Raw genomic sequence first — 18,653 nt, 5'->3', positions numbered from 1 at the left:
CAGATGCTTTACCTATTGTGTTGTTAGCTATGCGCACCACACCCCAGACTAGAACTGGGCTCTCTCCATTCGAGGTAGTAATGGGAAGGCCTGCTAATATTTGGGGTCTCCCTAAACCTAAAGCCCTGAGGGATGTGGAGAATGTATTGCTCATAGACTATTGTAATCAATTGACTAAAAATCTGTATTTCATTTACCACCAGGTGAATGCTGCCTTACCTGTACGGTTTACGGGCCCAGGACACGATATATTGCCCGGCAGCTGGGTCCTGGTGAAGGCCTACGAAAGGTCTTCCTGTCTCGCGCCTCGCTGGCAGGGACCCTACCAGGTTTTATTGGTCACCAGGACGGCAGTGCGGGTGGCAGGAAAGAAGAACTGGATACATGCAACACATATCAAGAAGATCCCTCACCCGACGCCACACGTTACAGAAGAAACAGAACCCCTCGCTGGTGCTACACTCTCTGATCTCGGAGTAGCAGGCAGCGTTGTGAGTGCGTCGGAGAAGTTCTCTGAGCCTGAGGAGCTCGGGGAGCCGTCCATTTTGTCTCCGCACTCCCTTGATCAATCACTTCCGGAAAACCTTGTTTCGAGCTCTGCGACTTCCGTCGCTACTGATACGACGCTCCCCTCAGGGAGCGACGATACTTTGCTTTTGGATTCAACAAACTTGGGTACCATCCGGTGCAACCTTCGACCACGCAAATAAAATCGCCGCACGAGTATCGTGCATCTGGAAGAAAAAGGAGTGATTGAAATACTATCGTCTTCCCTTTTTTTTGGAACAAAGAAAAGGGGGGGTTCTGTTGGCCAGGGTTGGGAAGGACTAAGAAGTCGCGCGGCCGAAGTGCCGCCAGCAACGAACATTGGGGCCGTCGATCGGGATAACCATGATGCCTGCCGCCTTCACCGCTGCTCCTCGTATTGAACTATTAGATAAGGAGGTGACCAATTCGAACAATGGACAATGTGCCTGGGCCCCGAAAACGTACTGTTGTGTTCTCGTTTTGATTATTGTTAGTTTTGCAACTGCTGCCGTGGGACTTTGGTACTTTGAAGAAATTTATCCTTTGAAGCCTCTGTTACCGACCAAAATTGTACCAACTGTTTTGACTCCCTCTGTACACCTTTACACTCTGTCCCCTAGGGACTCTCGGCATAGACAGAAATATTATAATAACACTTTGATGATAGTGATGAATGCTACGCATGCAATTTTTAATAGGAGTAATTGTTGGGTCTGCACTCACTTACCACAACATGGGAACAAGGGACTGGGATGGTATGTACATCCCTTACCTCTAACAACCTCTTGCTATGCCTCTCTTAGAGCACTCTTTTTTGGCCGATGGAATGATAGCATCTCAGGGAACTTCGATGGGACTAATTTGAATGAATTTGAAAAACGTGAATTGACTCCCCTGGGATGCTCGCTTTTCGCAAATAGGAGTAGACCTAATATCGCTTCTATTAGGCCGTCTGATAAACTTTCTTTTCCTTTTCAAAATCTAGTTTCTTTCAAGATGGCTCCGATAGGCAATAAGGATGCCATGCCTCCTTCTTATTCTGTAAATCACAGTCCTGATTCTGTCCCTTTCTGTGTACAAAGAAACGGCACTAGGCCAATGGGAGATTTCGAGCCTTGTATAAATATTGTAAATTTGACTGGGGAAAATAGGCCTTTGTATGTAGGGGGACCGGTTTATTTTGTGTGTGGTAGTTTAGCTTTTCCCTGGTTGCCCAAGGATTGGCAGGGGACTTGTTATTTAGGGATATTGTTACCAGGTGTATTTATAGCCAGTACCTTAGAGGTATCTAAGGCTCGCCCGCGACGGGATAATGATGGAGATACCCCTGGACAAGTGTTCGGGGATATAGCCAAATCAGTAGTTCCCTTCTGGGGACAAATAGCAAATTCAGAAAACATCAGGGGATTAGCGAGGGTGTTGGAGAAAACAATCAACCGGACCACGGACATACTTTACAATATGACCTTAGAGCAAAAGGCGATAAGATTGGTAGTACTTCAAAATCGAATGGCATTAGATGTCATTTTAGCTGAACGAGGTGGAGTATGTAAATTAGTGGGGTCCGCTTGCTGTGTTTTTGTACCAGATTCTCCACCAACAATATTCAAAGCAATTCAGAATTTACACACTCTTAGTTCTGGAGTCCATATCCCTGTAGGAGACTGGAGCCTTAGTACTTGGTTTTGGGATTCTCTACGATCTTGGGGGTGGAAGGTGCTTTCTGTTATTTTAGGTATTTTAGGGACTCTGTTATTCCTTTGCTGCTGTTTCCAATGCCTCCCGAGTATATGCGGAATGATAGGGGGATGTTGTGCCCAAGTTATGAGCGCAATAGGGCGTAGAATATATACCCCGAAGACAGCATCTAAAGAATTCATGTTGCAAGAAGTTCTTATGAACAACTTTATGGCTATTGACATTTCAGACAATGATGCGGAACCTATGGATGCTAATGCCCTCAAGTATTTTCAAAAGTATTAGGAAATAATGTTTTAGCACTTGGCATAGGCCAAAAGGAGGGTCTGTGGAAATCGATATAATATTATGACCCCAATCGCATCGTTTAAATGTATGTTGGCCTACGCCAAGCTGTCTAAAGGATACTATGTACATAGGTTCCGCGGCAAGGTCTTGACCTTAATGTATCGTGTAAGCCGCCATCTTGGATCTAGCCGCCATTTTAGGTACTCTTGCAGTGTGGAAGTCACCCTGAATCACAAAATGGAGGCCGAATGACATTTCGAGTAAGACTTCGGCCATGGTGACCTCCGCACACGTGAATGAATAATATGTCCGTAGGCTACTTGTTAGGGTCATGAACTAAGACCCTGTCCTCTGTTTAACCTATGTGTAAATATGTAACCGTATCAGCGGAACTGATCTAATGTATGGAAATTGTGTGTTCGACCTGGCTACGAACCCTAGCCATGGTTCCAGAAATGGTTAACTTGTAAGAGGGCTGGCCAATGCAGTACTAAATGTATAAAAACCCAAGCATCCCGATGATCGGTCTCTCCCACTTTCAGTGCGAACCTAACGTTGAAGGTTCGTGTGTTAGTCAGAGGGCTGAATAGCTATTCGCATGTCAATTGACTTTGGTAACTTTGTAACTTTGAAATAAAGCGCTTTGTATGTCCTTTGTAACCTGTGTTGGTGTGTTTCCTTTTGGGCTTCCCGGCCTCATGTCAATTTCTCTGTTTCCACAACCTCAGCTTTAATGCTGAGTGCTGCTCCAAAGTTCATGGCGGCATCCTTGCCCCTGTACCTGGCTCAACGCTCTACGCTTAATACATGGCACATTTAAAAACCCACTCTTGCGTTGTTTTTTCAGTCTCTAATCACTGTCCCATGGTCACAAATCTTATGTTACATTACAATGCAGACCTTCGTATTGTTACCCAATTTAGATAGAGGTGGTAGAAGAACATTGTGTGCCTGACACTAAAGACCTATAATGATGCCAGCTTTTCTTATATCAGGTAGCTATTGTATGATATCCTATTTATGTGATGCCTTGTTTCTCTTTGATCATTGCAGATAACAGATTATTGGAAAGATCCTCTTTGCTGAGACATATTACAGAAAATCTACAAATCGAGCCAGCAGAGTCCAGGTAATGCCAACATGTTTCTATCCATATATTCAGGAGTGCCAGACGAGCCCATGACAGTGCAGGCGTAAAGCGTTCATACTCAGAAGTTATTGGAATCACTTGTTATATGTGGGGAATCGCCAAGTGCTCATACACACAAGTGTGGGGATGCTGGAATCGAATATTAGGTGTAATCCTTACAATGCATGTGCATTGCAAATTGTGACAAATTTTCTATGGAAATGGGAGTAATATCCTGGACAAAATACCTTAGGGGCAGATTCTTTAAACATTTTTGGCCGCGCCCCTGTCCACAAAGGGCCTCTGATGCCCATAAAGGGCCTTTTATGCCCATAAAATGGCTCTGAATGTGTGCACCTTAGATGTGCACATTCAGATGCCCATTTAGCTCCCTTTGCGCTTTTGTGCAAAAAAGGGGGCATTGCTGCGCATTTCAACGCAGATCCTGAATACGAAAAAATGAGACCTACCTCCTGCACGTGTTTGAGCTTGAAGGTGTAATGTGTGAGCGGTTAATTTCTGAACCTTTCATGTATTGTCTTTGATGTGGGAGAGCAGTGCTGTGAACCACTGCTCTCCCACATGCATTTCTATCCTTCAAACAGGGTTTGAAATGTGCAACAAAATAAAAAAGCATTTCTAAGTAACAGGCCCTTTTGAGGGCCTGTCTCTGAAATGCACTCCCAGAAAGTGCGCTCCCGACAGTAATGTATGCAAGGGGGCTGGGCAAAGTATGGCTGTGCTGCCTGTCCAGCCCCACCTCACCTGAAATGGGCAGGTCACCTTATGATTGATTGTAATGAGCTCAAATGAAAAAGCGTACTCTCTACCCTTTTTATTTTGGGCTATTGGGTGGTGCTGAAAGCACTACCTTTAAGCCAAAACTATTGTCGTTAAAATAAGAGCTTTAACATGAGAGCTTCAAATAATGGCTTTGACTGAGGGTCTCTAATGACATTTGAGGAGGGATACACATTAGATTATTGAATCCTCCCATTCCCTGCCCCTAGCCATGCTAATCCCTATGGCTAATCCCACCCATTCCTGCCAATCTCGGAACGCTTTGAGCTCTTCCATGGAGACCGCCATCTTGGATGACTGTCTCTGAGGAAGCTCTCTCGAAACAAGGCAAAACTATCAGCCATCTTAGAATGGGAAAGATACCATGTTTCTTCCAAATAAAATGATACATTGAATCATGTGAATATATAATCTTTTTTTTTTCGATGGGGTTGTTCCATTATTACTACGTGAAGATTACTTCCACTTAAGACCCTAAAACTAATTGAGCAGCATTCACAATGACGCTGTGATAAGATCACTACATTATCAAAACAGAGAACCGGGCCTGGCAGGCGGGGATGTGCGCCTGCTCCTTGTCACCAGTGCCAAATGCCTGACTGAAAGTAGTGCAGCAGAGCCAATGATAGGCTGTGCATCTCGCCCCCGAATATTCACTAGTTCCTCCAAGCACTGGCATAGCTCTGAACTCGCACGCTTTTGGCGGGTGTCACCCGCCTTGTTAACAGCTGACTCACCCGGCAAGCCTCCTGCACGCCCATTCGTTTCAATGGGCCTCTCACCCGCCAAAAATAAAATCGGGTGTTTTCACCCGCCTTTGCGACATAAATGGTTGAGAGCTATGCAATGGTGTTGGGTACACAATCAAAGAGATCTGCTTCCTCTCCTGTGATTTGATCCGCTATCCATGGCTTACACTGAACTCGGGTGCGACATTGTGTTCGCTAATTCGATTGGACTAAGTTTATGAGTCCCCACCCCGTTATGTCGTGCCCTGCGCGCTGCAATATGATTGGCTGTGCGCCGTTCCTCCTTCCTTTTCTGCGTCCCTCAGACTAACAGCCACCAATATGGTGAGTGTGCAGTCGTAGTATCCGTTTACCATCCGTTATTTAGCAGCGCCATCCTCTACGTATGGTAGGCTCAGTGTCAGTAATAGTGCTCCCTAACATCTGTGGTCCAAAACCTGCAAAGTATTATTTTGCAGACGTCTAATGGAAGACCGCAGAAATCCGACAAAGCAACAATCGCTCCCTCACTCGCATATTCTGTATTGAGTGGTTTATAAAATGTTCTGTGCATTCATTTTAAAGCACAACTTTGATTGTTTTGCAGTATTCTGTGCGGAAGGCCCGGTCACACTCGGAATTGAATAAACTGGGCCAGTTGATTTAGTCTGGAGGGAAGGCTTGTAAAGGCTTGGGCGCTTGTTGAATTGGATGGGTTACGATTCGAGGGGAGCATTGGGTAAGAGGCTGTAGACCCTCCCGAGTGTGCACATTGCTGTAGAACAGGTTGTTTGTCCGTGGTCTCCCAGACCTTTTTGTGCATTTTTAGGAACTTTGGGTTTCACCCTGTTACCCTGGGTAATACAGATGTGGACCCCTTACTTACTGTGCTTAGAGAGGCGCAGCTTCACCTCACTGATGAGGCCTGACTAGGCCGAAACTTGTGTCTAGGGTTGCAGTTGGTATTTTTGCTCAGTGGAGAACGTGGACACCTTGCTCACTGTGCTTAGAGAGGCTCAGCTTCACCTTACTGGTGAGGCCAAACTAGGCCAAAACACATTGCTGTTAGTACTCTTGTTCAGAGGAGAATTGTCTAGAGCGTTTTGGTGCTGGACTTCCCTTGTGGGTGGGACAAAGACTGATGGGCAAATTGGTATTTCTCTTCTTTGAAAGGTACAGTGAGTTAAATCGTGGTTGTAGGCACCTTCCCAGAGAACTGGTTATTTGGCTGTGTTCATTCTCGGTACAGGGGCTCCCACACCTTTTTCTGGATTGAAAAATGATTGCCTGTGTCGTAGGACGTTGGTGGGGTCTGCAATTAACATATCTCCCAAAACCTTTTGTACAGGCGCACGATGGGCGGATGTTTAAGCCCTGGCACGCCATGTGTTCATCAGAAAATATATTCACTTTATTGCACAACGTCCCAAAACAAGACCTACCTTTTGCAAAATAAAAAGGTGTTTTCCTCCTGGCAATGGTATCCTTGCGTTTTCACTGTGCTGTACTTTCCTTTCTCGGCTCTCCCCCTTCTTTTTTTCTTTCTTTACTCACACTACCCTTTGTCCCTCATATTCCTCAACCACCATGAAAGCAGTCTTGCCAGGTTGAAAGGAAAAACGAGCTTAATGTCCCCTCAAAACAAGCTGAAAACCATCCACATACAGTAGTTGAAATTGCTGGGAGCAATTTAGCTCCTGCTTTTAGCCCCCCAAGTGCCACCCTCTTATTTTTCCCTGGTTCCCCAGCCATCCCCAAAACAGCAGCACTGTCCCTCTCCCCCTACACTAACATCCCGTTGTTCTCTTTCCCAGCCCCTCTCCCCACCCCCACCATGCGTGCCGCCATCCCCCTTTTCCGCCACCCCATGTCCAGGCACCATGCGACTCTGGCACAGCCCGCTTTAGGATTCTAGAGCCAGACACAGAGGCTTGGTCCTGGCTTGGCCCTACCCCATTGTTTCCAGCCTCTGCCAGCTCTACTTAGTCGCAACATGAGAAGGGACATTACAAGAATTTGCAATTAGTAAAGTGGAAAAACAAATATCTCTGGTGTGAAATGCATGTATGGTCACTGCTATGTACTTGATGTTTACTTGTGACCATGAACTTACATTGAACACTTACTTGCAGACTCCTACTTGCTTCCTGTCTACTGCATACCACAAAACTATTGAAAACCCAGGCACTGCCATAATGGTATTAACTGGACGCTGATGGTAGCAGGTGCAAAGCCCAAACTGTTGGCTTTGCCAATGATCGTTTCCTTTGCTCTCATTTTTGAGAATCTGCCGCTAGGAATCCAGATCTTGTTTAACAGTAGTACACAAATGATATTATGCTTTTGAAATATTTGGCACCAAAAGCCACATGCTTTCTTCTTACTCCGTGAAATTAGTATTTTTCTTTTCACCAGACATTGCTCAAGAACGTTTTGACTCCATAGATAAAGGTTTTTCCCATCCTCCATGCAATTACTTTTAGGTGCTTTGTAATCCGTTCAGAGAGACTGCATGAAAGGGGACCGGTGTACCAACAAGGACAAGTTACCCACTGACCTATAAACTAGACCTTAACTCTCATGGCCCTTGAGGCTTTTGCAGTGACGGTCTGAGCGAAGGACACCCATGCGTGCGTGCAGTGGGGGGGACAAAACCTGGCACATGGGTAGTAAGGTTATCTGAGGGACTTCTAACAAGGGGGACATGATCCACCAGTCAGTGTGACTATGGTCACTAGTGAGAACAACAGTGACTATGGGGTAAGGGGTTATTTTTCCCCTCTTACTCAGGGAGAGCATGTTTTATTTTGTAATTTATTTGTAAGGCTGATTAAAATCTTTGAATCTAAGTCTGCCCGCATGCCCTTTTCTCCTCCCTGTGGTGAATGTTCCTCAAGTGTCAGGGCTGTTGAAGGTTAGGTGTGGTGGTGGATGTTGTAACCAGGATCGGGGCCATAAAATTCTCTCAGGCACCAATGAAAAAGTGTCCCACAGTTGCAAATGGCTGTTCTTTCCTTTTGTGACACTGTTTGAATAGTAGCCAAAGGGGAGTTTTTGGATGAATTGTGATGCAAAACGTGCTTTTTAAAGAATACTTATTCAGCAACACTGGTCAAAACTACTAGCCGCAGAGTGAATTAACTCATCAAACTGGCCCAAATTGACAAGAAAAGTGGCCCACTTTGACCAAATACAACGTGCCCATGCCATCGTTTTGTGTTTTTGGTTCAGCCATGGGCCTATTTCCCTATAGGTTACTGAAAGTACCTGGAAGGGGCATTAATACCTAGTTTCGTACCAGAAAACTGTCCGGAGTATTGTCCTGCACCAAAGTCTTCTGTTACTACACTGTTTGTACTTTAGAATGGGGACTAACTATGTGCAGTGAATTAGGCAGGTTTACACACGGCGGAAGCCGCACAGACAGTCCTAGACTGGGTTAGGGACTTTGCTAGAGGTTTTGATGGACAACGCATTGAGTTCTCCCCCAGCAGCCTCCCGGCCATGATAGGCCTATGATGAAGCTGAAGATTGGTCCCTCTTTCTTGGACTGGCTCCTGAATTCTAAGGCACCTTCCCCTCTGTTAGCGACCCTTCTGATCTAATAGGAGGCTGATCGTCGACTATGAATATTACATACACTGTTGCCTTACTGAAATAAATGACTAGCCCTCTCTACAGGTTTGCTGGTAAATCTTCTAAACTCGATTTCCATTGCAGCCGCTCTGTCCAGTGGACTTAAAACATTTTTGTGTGGTGGCACAGTGGTATTAGTCCCCATTTTTGAAGTTCATGCGACTCCATGGGGATTTATTTTTTGGCAGATTTCGTACAAGCAGTAATTACCGCATGCTAAAAATTACGATTTGTGTTGATTTACCTCCAGCTTTTTGTTGGCGGTATATTATCCTCCTACCGCCAAAACTTGTAGTATGGTAGTGTTGAAATGATGCAGTAAAGTGGCTGAAACATAAGTATTACAATCCTTACTGCCACGCCTTACCATAGTGCCGTACTTGTGATGAGGCACACCCTGTGGTAATTTACATTGGTGGTGTTTTCCTCATGGGGATAAATATATTTGGATACAGGGTGTGGAAGGATGAGAAAGAGTGGTGTAAAGGGTCAGTAGTGAGGTGGTAAGGGGGTATGTGTGGGTACACCATTAAAAGCACAAGAATGCCACGAAGAAAGCGAAGTTGAGGTAAGTGACCACAGTCCTTTGCTTCGATGTAACAACGTGAAGCTGAATATGATATCTGCATATTCAAATAGCATCCGTATTCTTATTGGTTTGCAATTATTAGGTGGTGCTCTATTGATATACTTGCAGAGTAGTTGAGCGCAGTTCATGCAAAGGGTTCTTTTCTCGAAAGGTGTTTACCTTCGCGACATCGAGGGACCACCATTGCAACTCGAGTTTGCCTCTGCTGTGGCATTGAATTTGGGTTTGAAATCGGACCGTTTATTGGTGTTTTGTCTGAGTGCGGTTTTTATTGTATTTGCTAGTCGGGATAAACCTTGCCAGATGGAAATCACTCTGTAATTTCGAATAGTGAACACCTTTGTCTCTGAATGCTATGGGTGTTCACAGTGTACCGATCTTTCAGTACAAAACATGTATTACTTTGACCTTCTAACAATGAGGCAGTTTGGTTCTTCCTGTGCCCTGCCCAACACAGTTTCCTATCACTGGCCATGATGTGATAGGAGAAGCCTCTGTTATTACAACTGCCAGAGGCAAAGATGTGTTTGCTTATTATATCGCCCGAATCACCACATCCTAATATCTTTTTCCCCTTTTGCATTTTTGTCTCTTGAAGCATTCTCTGATTGGATTACATATTTCTAAAAGTGGCGAGTTTGTTTTGCATTGTTCACTGTATTATGTTTGTGGTGATGCTGCTTTGTGTTTGTGTGGGCTGTTGTTGATTCTTCCATAGAGGCACAATCCCTTAAATGTGGTACCAGCACATCTCTAGAATGTGCCCTACTCACACTTTTTAAATTAGTTCCAAAATGATAATTTGGTACCAATATGATCGTTGCATGAACCTAAAGGAATTTGGTATAGTCGAAGTATATACATGTCTTGAGAGATAAGCTTAAGTCCTTTCTCAATTGCTGACATTTTATTTTGTAACACGCAGACATCATTCAGTCTCTTATTGTGCAAAAATTGAAAAGTGATGTTGTTTTGATGTGCGTAGACAGTTTTACCTATTCTGTGTAGCTCTGGTAAATATGAATGATGACAATTTTCCGGCATATCAAAGCCTCTGCAACAGACAATGCTTTACGGCTTAGATCTGCAGGTTGCAGATTCGAATCCTGTGTATGGTAGGCCCAAAACCCAATCGATAAAAAACAATCCAAGGAGTGCACAATTTGCAAGAAAACCAGGATTTATTACATACAAATATGTCCGGGAAGGTCAGTTGGGTCCATACAACTGAAAACTCTCTCGATCCACCCACGTTTCAGATGAGTATTTAAAGACAAAAACTAAAAAGTAACAGTTTTTACAATATCAAGCACATGTTAATCCTGCACTCCCCATTGACTAGCCCCTATGCAAAAATCTAAACACACGCTATGCAACTCAAACCCTTTGGTCAGTAACATACCCGTGATCATTTAAATGCCGCCCCCTATGCAGGACCTAATTGTGTAGTCAGCAAGAAATACTGGGTTTTGATAGGACAATATTATTGATATTACTGTTGCTACAATGACCTTTTCTCATTGGCCAGGACAACTTCATGATGTGCATGCCCCACGAGACAACCCAATCCTGAAGCGAGTGTGAACAGTCCCTGTGGCAACAAAATGGACACAATACTACTTTTTCATGATACCAGACAACTTGGCACCCCTGAGCGATTCTCAGGCCTTGCATTTGTACTTGTGCCAACACTTCATTTGACTCCTGAGGACTCATTTCTCAAATTGAATTGCTCTTTTAAGCCTGTCAGCTGCAGTTCCAATGGTACTACCACTTCTGAATGAGGGCAGTATAACCACACCTTCGTTCAGTATCCTGGCTAGGTCTTGCCTCTAGGCCTTGTTCACACAAAAACATGCCCTTTACTGCCAGTACATTTATCTAATGTTGGGAACATAGTGTTACTTCTATCTCCTGCCTGAAACACCTGGGAACAGCCAAGTCTTACAACAATAACCAATCTCTGTGTGGTGCTTCACCCTTCCTCCACGGGCCTTGGCAAGCTGGACATTTGTGGGGGGAAGCAGGAAAAAATCAAATTAAATTAACATGACAGAAGCTCAGAAAGGCGCCTATTGTAAATAAAGTGACACTTATGCTAATTATGATTAATATCTGCCCTACCTAATGCTTACACTGCCTGGAACTTCAGCCATACACTCAACACGAAAGCGTGTCCTAATACAATAGTGACGCAATCTTATTCTGTCCACTGCAACAAAGACATGATCTACTTCAGTAATGCTTGCTAGGAAACCTTTGGAGTGGCATAGGCCTGAATGCCAAGTGTAATGGACAGTATCTTTTGCTGCCCCTTATTTCACCATATGTTGCTTTCTAGAGTGTTGCAAACCTAAGTGCACTTCACACGTGGACACAAATGCTGAAACAAATAATAAAAATACTGACACTAAAATGGCCTGCTGTCCATGCTAATAGAATTTATGCAGCCTGAACCTCCCACGTTTGGGACATTGCATCTGCATGCCAACATACCCCCCTTTTAGTTCATTCATTCACTTATCTGCTTGCTTCCTTCTTATCAAAATCTGTCTTGGGTACCCCTACTTTACACACACAACGCATTCTCTCTCTACTCTGGGGTACATGTTAAAAATACAGCAACCCCCATCTCCTGCGCGATCAACCCAATGCTCAAAATAGTTCTCTGAGTCGGGTGGAGGGTAAGAAAATGTTCCTTGAGGACCAATTGGTTTTTCTACTGTGAGAAACCTGTGGGTATCCTCACTCCTATCCCCCATGGATCCTCTTCTCAGGTGGCCAGGGAAAGGCCGTCATTCTTAGATACTGACCCTGGAGGTGGAGAAGCGAGGGAGGATCACCTGCGTTGAGGGTTCTTAAGGATTGGGAGTGGGAGTGCCTACCGGCGAGATATACCTATTCTGTAGTGCCATTAATATCATGGCTCTTAATTCTTCCCTAACTGCATTAAGTCCATACTCAGTGTCATTTGCCAGTTGTGTTAACTCCCAGTGTGTTATTTGTATCCACTTGAGTTTGCCAATGCCTGTACTCTTGGAGCGAAGAAAGCCCATAGACCGGCAGGCCTGCTGGTGGGTTGGGTGCACTAATGTAGCAGGGGGGTGCTCATTCAATATAGTCAGATGGGCCACTGGTAGAAGGAGGACAGGGGAATGTAGAGTGACTAGGGAGCAGACACCCTTCCAGAACGATGGGAGCTGGATATATGCGAGACCCCCACATGTTAAAACACATCCATGAGCCCTCTAGTTCCCCCGTTGAGGTCTGGAATATCAAGTGTCCGATTACATTGTCCATTGGCACCAAGAGATACTCTGCCATTGGCCCTGAAATACAAGGAGAATTGTGTAAGTATCTGTACTTTAGTGGGTCACTCATTTTGCTTTATCCATCCATGTCAGTTGTTTCTCACATAATCTTCCCACACAGCATAACGTGTCTCATTGATATACACAACTGCTTCCTCCGATTACCCCACCATGCCTCCTGCTTTGCACCTCATCAGTCCTTTAACCGACTTATTGTTGTGAAAAACTGCCTTCCATCTGTAATTGAGGTCTTAATTTGCACACCAATCGCTCCTGCCCATTCTTCTGAGAAAACTCACAGTCATTTGCTTTTACCACAGTTTCTTGAACCCTGTGTCCCTAAAACAACCCATGCACCCTACATGGGGCAAAGTACACTAAGCATTGTGCTATTAGAGGTGGCATCTCTTGTGGCAGAAACAGTCTGGGTCTGCCAGTTGAATGGGGTATTAAAGAGAAAACATAACAAAGGTAATTTGACTTCTCTCTTCCCAACTCCCTTATGTGATTATACCACAGGTTGTCTGTCTCGGGGTGATGCACATCTGTACTAGTCCTTTACAAAGCCCTCCGGTTCCACCATGTTCCTCTTAATTCTGGTGACTGATTCACTACTATTATTTTGCATCGATGCAAGGTTAGTGTACTTATTAAAGATAAACAAAAAAACTCCTGCCACCAAGGTATGATACACAATTGGTCATTAATCTGACCAAACTGTGTCAAATATTAAGACGTATGTTCTTACATATTCTAACCAAAACTGTGTCTCCTGAGCACTGTAGTGCACTGTGTATAAAATGTTAACAAATGTATTTCTGTTGCGCAAGAATGTTATTACATTCAAACTTTCTGTGGTACAAAAATTGAAAATAAAGAGTAAAAACATACAACTTCAAATGTCATGAAAAATTAGAACAAGAAGAGGAAAAAAAGGGGGGTGGGACCTATTGAGGGAGCTGTAGAAGAATAGGGATACAGAGGAAGAGAAATTCAGCACCAGTACTTTAATAACCAATGCTGAAGAACAGTTGAGGGAAATCACAAAACAATTTAAAACCTTCAAGACAAACACCTTCAGTAGAAAAACGAATACATTTCAAAAAGATATAAAGGATTTAAAAACAGAAATAGTCTATCCATATACAGCGGATGATTATATCCAAACACTGAAGAAACCTGGACCTCAAACAACACGAAGACCAGATAACAGAAGAAGGTGGGGTTACGTTCTATGGCTCTAGTAGCAATTCATCTTCGTACAATAAATCTAGGTACAATACAAGATAATTTCCACAAAACTACACTATCCCTCCGCCACCACCTCCTTTTTTTAGGCAGAGGAGGTCAAAGAGGAGGCGGTTGGGGCCCGCCACCTTGGGCTATGCAGTACCAGACAGGTCAGAGATGCCAACGATACTGCAGGAGGACTTTCCAGTAGAGTCCACTAGCTTTCCTATGTTCAATTTGGCTTAAAAAGAATTAACACCAGCCCAGATTTCGATACTTACCAAAGGACTTTCTTTTGTACCTACGAACCAGACAGACTGGTATAACACAGAGATGGAGGTATGACGTTTTCTATTCTCAGTAAGATTAAGAACATTCTTTAAAGAGCATATGGAGCAAGAAAAAGACCTTGACTCGGGCCTTCACCCATAGTCTACTTTTACACCTTTAGACAACCAATTCCTCAGCAACATCTTTACATTTGAAAAATGATTTCTGCAAGAAACCGATGAAACAAAAAATCAAACTCAATCACAATATATCAGAAGAAAGAGAACCATTGGCTACACTATCGAAAGACTGAAGTTTGGTCATAAAACCAGCTGATAAAGGGGATGGGATCGTCCTCCTCTCTGGACCTCAATATAAACAGGTGGTAATGTCCCTGCTAAGTGACAGAGAAAGCTACAACCCGCTGAAGAAAGACCCGACAAAGGTACTTCAACAAGAAATTGCAGAAGCCGTCTCATACGGCCTACAGTGAGGTTGGATCTCAGAAAAAGAGGCATACTTTTATAATGGTACCCTAGGGCGGACTCCCTGCATGTACGCACTACCCAAAATGCACAAGGATTCCCAAAATCCTCTAGGTAGACCCAGGCTGCAGATCATTATTAGAACAGATATGTACATTTGTAGACACCTTCCTGAAACCATTGTGTATTAAGGCAGACACGTATTTGAGGGATTCCACTCGCACCATCCAAATCTTCGAACATCTAGATTTTAATCCAAATACCCAATTTTTTTGTCACCATGGACATAAAATACTTGTATACAAGTATCCCCCAGGATTTGGCAATTGAATGTATCCGAGAATATTTAACCAACAGTAACCTACAATCTTGAGTTCCCATTAAGTTTATAATTGAACTAATGTCTATAGCTCTGTGCAAAAACATTTTTGTTATTGACATTCGGTTCTTTCTTCAGACCAAAGGAATGGCCATGGAAGCAGCATTCACACCAAGTTTAGCCATCGTATTCATGGCCAGGTATGAGAAAGATCAAATTCCATTTGAACTGAACCCCTGGCGTCAACACTGTAAATGCTGGTGCAGATATATCGATGATGTGATCTGCATCTGGGAAGGGAGCGAAGATGAGCTGAAACAATGTTTCACGTGGATCAATACATGTGATCATAATTTCCAGATCACCATGGAACATAGTAATCAGTCTACCCATTTTTTAGATCTAATCATCAAACACCAACAAGGCAAATTGAAATGCAGTTTATATCGGAAACCCCCAGACCGGAGCACTCTTCTGCATTTCACCAGCAACCATCATACACACATTAAAGAAAATCTACGATATGGGCAGGTCTTAAGGTTAAGCAGGAACTGCACATCCTTAGATGACTTTTTCAGTCATGTGGCACACTTAGATAAGAGACTAAGGTACCGAGGATATCCCAAAAAATTGCTCACCAATTCGATCAAAAGAGCTAGGTTTACCAACAGGGAGGCACTAATCAAACCACAGGTTTTGATACCACAAGACAAAAATTAATGAAAATGGCTACTGCGCTCACAGATCTGGACGCCTGTTTCAAAGGTAAGCCAACTTTACCCTGCAACATTCAGGGACACCACCACTACACCCCCTCTGGTCCGACACCAGAGGACTCCCTCCTCCCTTGTGGCCCATCACTTACAGCGGTTTCTCTTGCTCCGCACCTTTTCTCTTGTTCAGAGGTTAGCAAAGTCGGGCTCTCCACAGTGTGACACAGAGGGTTGCTACAAAACAAGAGGCTTTATATAGAAAAAATCCCCCCACCGCTAGTTGATTGCTTGTTATTCCTCCATACCAGATGTCTTAATCGCCAACCACATGCAGTTGCGCCTCAGTCCTCGGGTTGAGGAATAAAGAGTTTTTTTATGCATAGGGTAAGTTTACCCCTAGTGATTTTTATGAGGCCATAAACCTTTTTGATGATTAATTCTTTGCAAGAAATCAGCATGTGCTGAGCTACACTCATACACCTTATGTTTACCTGCAAGGTCCTTAATCCATGTCCTGAGGAAGGTGGCCTCGTACTGAGGAACGCCACCGAAACGTGACCTATGCTGGGACTTCATCTTTGTCCATCATCTCTTTATCCCAGACAAACCTTTTTGTTTCCTCATTATCCAATGTCAGTTCAGCAGACCCAAGGATTCTCTACCTTTGACAGTCCTCTAAAAGTTAAAAGGACAGTTTGATTGCATCCCCCAGGAGACAGGCGGAATGAACATTCACTCTTCACCATAAGAGCAAGTGGTGAACGATAAGAGATTTGTCTCTATTTTTGTCTCTTGTCTCCGTATGATTTTGAAGAAATTATTTGTACCCACACTTATTTCTGTTTGAAAATATTTAGCGAACTACATTATCACTTATGAAGTGTCTTTAATAATAAAAGTGGATGATGCAGAATGTGTGAATCGGACATTTGAATCTGGTCCCTGTTAAAGATATCTATTCTTTTTCCCTACTCTTCTCCAACTCCCTCACTGGGCCACCACACCCCCTTTTTCCTCTTCTTGTTCTAATATTTTCATGACATTTTAAGTAGTATGTTTTTACTCTTTATTTTCAATTTTTGTACCACAGAAAGATTGAAGGCAGTAATATTTTTGCGCAACAGAAATACATTTCTTAACATTTTATACAGTGTATTGGAGTGCTCATTAGACAGTGTTGGTTAAAAGATGTAAGAACACAAATGTCTTAAAATTTGACACAGTTTGATTAAATTAATGACCAATAGTGTCTCATACTTTGGTGGCAGGCGTTTTTTTGTTTATCTTTAGTTCCTTTGGGCCTACCTGCCACCAACTGTCTAGGGCTTCCAATTGTGTGTACTACTAATATCCTTATTAAACCTACCCCTAAAAGACCAATATACCATTTCGACCATGAAGAAAGAGAGAGGGAAATTAACAGAAAAACAGCACAATGTATTATCCTTTTTCTGAAAAGAAGTGTTATTGTCCGCCAAAGGGGCGTACTGAGCATGGAAAGTTCATATCTTTTTTCAATGCACTCATCTTTTACCTGGTCCTCTTTATTCCTCCTGACACTGGTTGGGAGGTGGGAGTCTGCTGGCTTTCCGGTGTCGCTCTAATGAATCCAGGTTTTCCTGACAACAATCTTCACTGATGTGGATGTGGCATAGATGACAGTAAATGGTCCATGGAAGTGCGGTTCATTCCATTTTCTGCAGAAGTTCCTGTCTAATGTTATATCCCTGGGGAAAGCTGCTGCGTTGTTGGATGTTGTATCCGGCTTTGCAGTTTGTTCCTCTGCTTCTTTCGGACCTAGCTCCCTTGGATGAGGTTCGACCTTGTGAATGACAGCTTTGGTTAAAGCCCTAAGATATCCCTCAAACTCTTGTAAAATGTGCACAGAATGGTGGCATCAGAGGTTCTGCGTGCAGGTCCGAGTGTGGTATGCAACCTCCTGCCTGTAATTATCTCATGTGGTGTCATATGGTCTTTCCCTGGATGATTGCTAAGGGTGAACAATACAAGAGGAAGACCATATAACCAGCTTTTCTTTCATTACAGATTTTAGCCAAATGTTCTTTCAACAAACCATTAAGACATTTATTCAATCCCGTTGGCTTGTGGTTGGTATATGGAACATCATTTGGGATTCATACCCAATAAGGGGGTAATTTCTTTAAGGAGTTCATTAAAAAGAAGACCGTGCCATTGTCAGATCTCGGGACATCACATATTCCCCATCAGGGAAATACATTTGTACCAATAATTTAGCTGCCGGTTTGGCATCCGGGTGGACATAGGGACCTTCTTCAAGCCAATGAGAGAACGGGCACATCACAACAATTACATAACGGAAGTTACTGCACCTGTTAACCATGTCAATGTAGTCAATATGGAGCTGTCAAAATGGCCCTCTAGAGCAGGGCAGTGTTGCTTTGTGTTTGAGGGTGTGGCCCATACTGTACAGGTGGCCTGTAGTACAGTTTGATATGGAATTATTTATTTTCCTGGAGGTTGGTAACACACCACTTCTTCTGCAGGTCAGCTGCAATGTACTGCTTAGAAGTCTGTGTTGTGTAATAAAATTGCATGAGGGCAACTGGAAGCCCTTCCTGGTGCCACACTGCTTTTCCTGAACTGTTCTGTCTCTAAATTAAATCTGTGGGGGGGGATAGGGAAACCCTCTTTTGATCCATAAATACAGCTCTTGCTTTGGGGAATGTCCCTGCAATTCGATAATCTGAGTCAGTGGGATTGTATTGAAAGGACTTGGCAGCTGCACCTGCAGAAACGCCATCTAAGGGGATGCTGTGGAATGTGGTACTTCTAGATATGCTGCTTCTTTCGCTGCTTTATCTGCTGCATCGTTGCCATAAGAAATTGGGTCTGTATTCTTTGTATGGGCTGCACATCTTACCACCAACACTATTGATTGAAGAGCTA

At 43.6% G+C, this 18,653-nt stretch overlaps 1 protein-coding gene across 2 annotated transcripts in view; it reads left to right on the top strand.

Annotated features, from left to right (window-relative positions):
• ATG16L2 (autophagy related 16 like 2) overlaps positions 1–18,653 on the top strand; it is a 920,492-nt gene that overhangs the window by 238,715 nt on the left and 663,124 nt on the right. For both annotated transcript variants that reach the window (XM_069640243.1, XM_069640244.1), the window contains exon 2: positions 3,568–3,643. In XM_069640243.1, coding sequence (XP_069496344.1) covers positions 3,568–3,643 — 76 coding nt within the window. The remainder of the gene's footprint in view (positions 1–3,567; positions 3,644–18,653) is intronic.

The sequence above is a fragment of the Ambystoma mexicanum genome, chromosome 7q, assembly GCF_040938575.1.
Source record: "Ambystoma mexicanum isolate Mex_15411 chromosome 7q, UKY_AmexF1_1, whole genome shotgun sequence".
Lineage (NCBI taxonomy): Eukaryota > Metazoa > Chordata > Amphibia > Caudata > Ambystomatidae > Ambystoma > Ambystoma mexicanum.
Note: the sequence above shows the minus strand (reverse complement) of the source record. Positions and strands in the feature narration are given on the sequence as shown.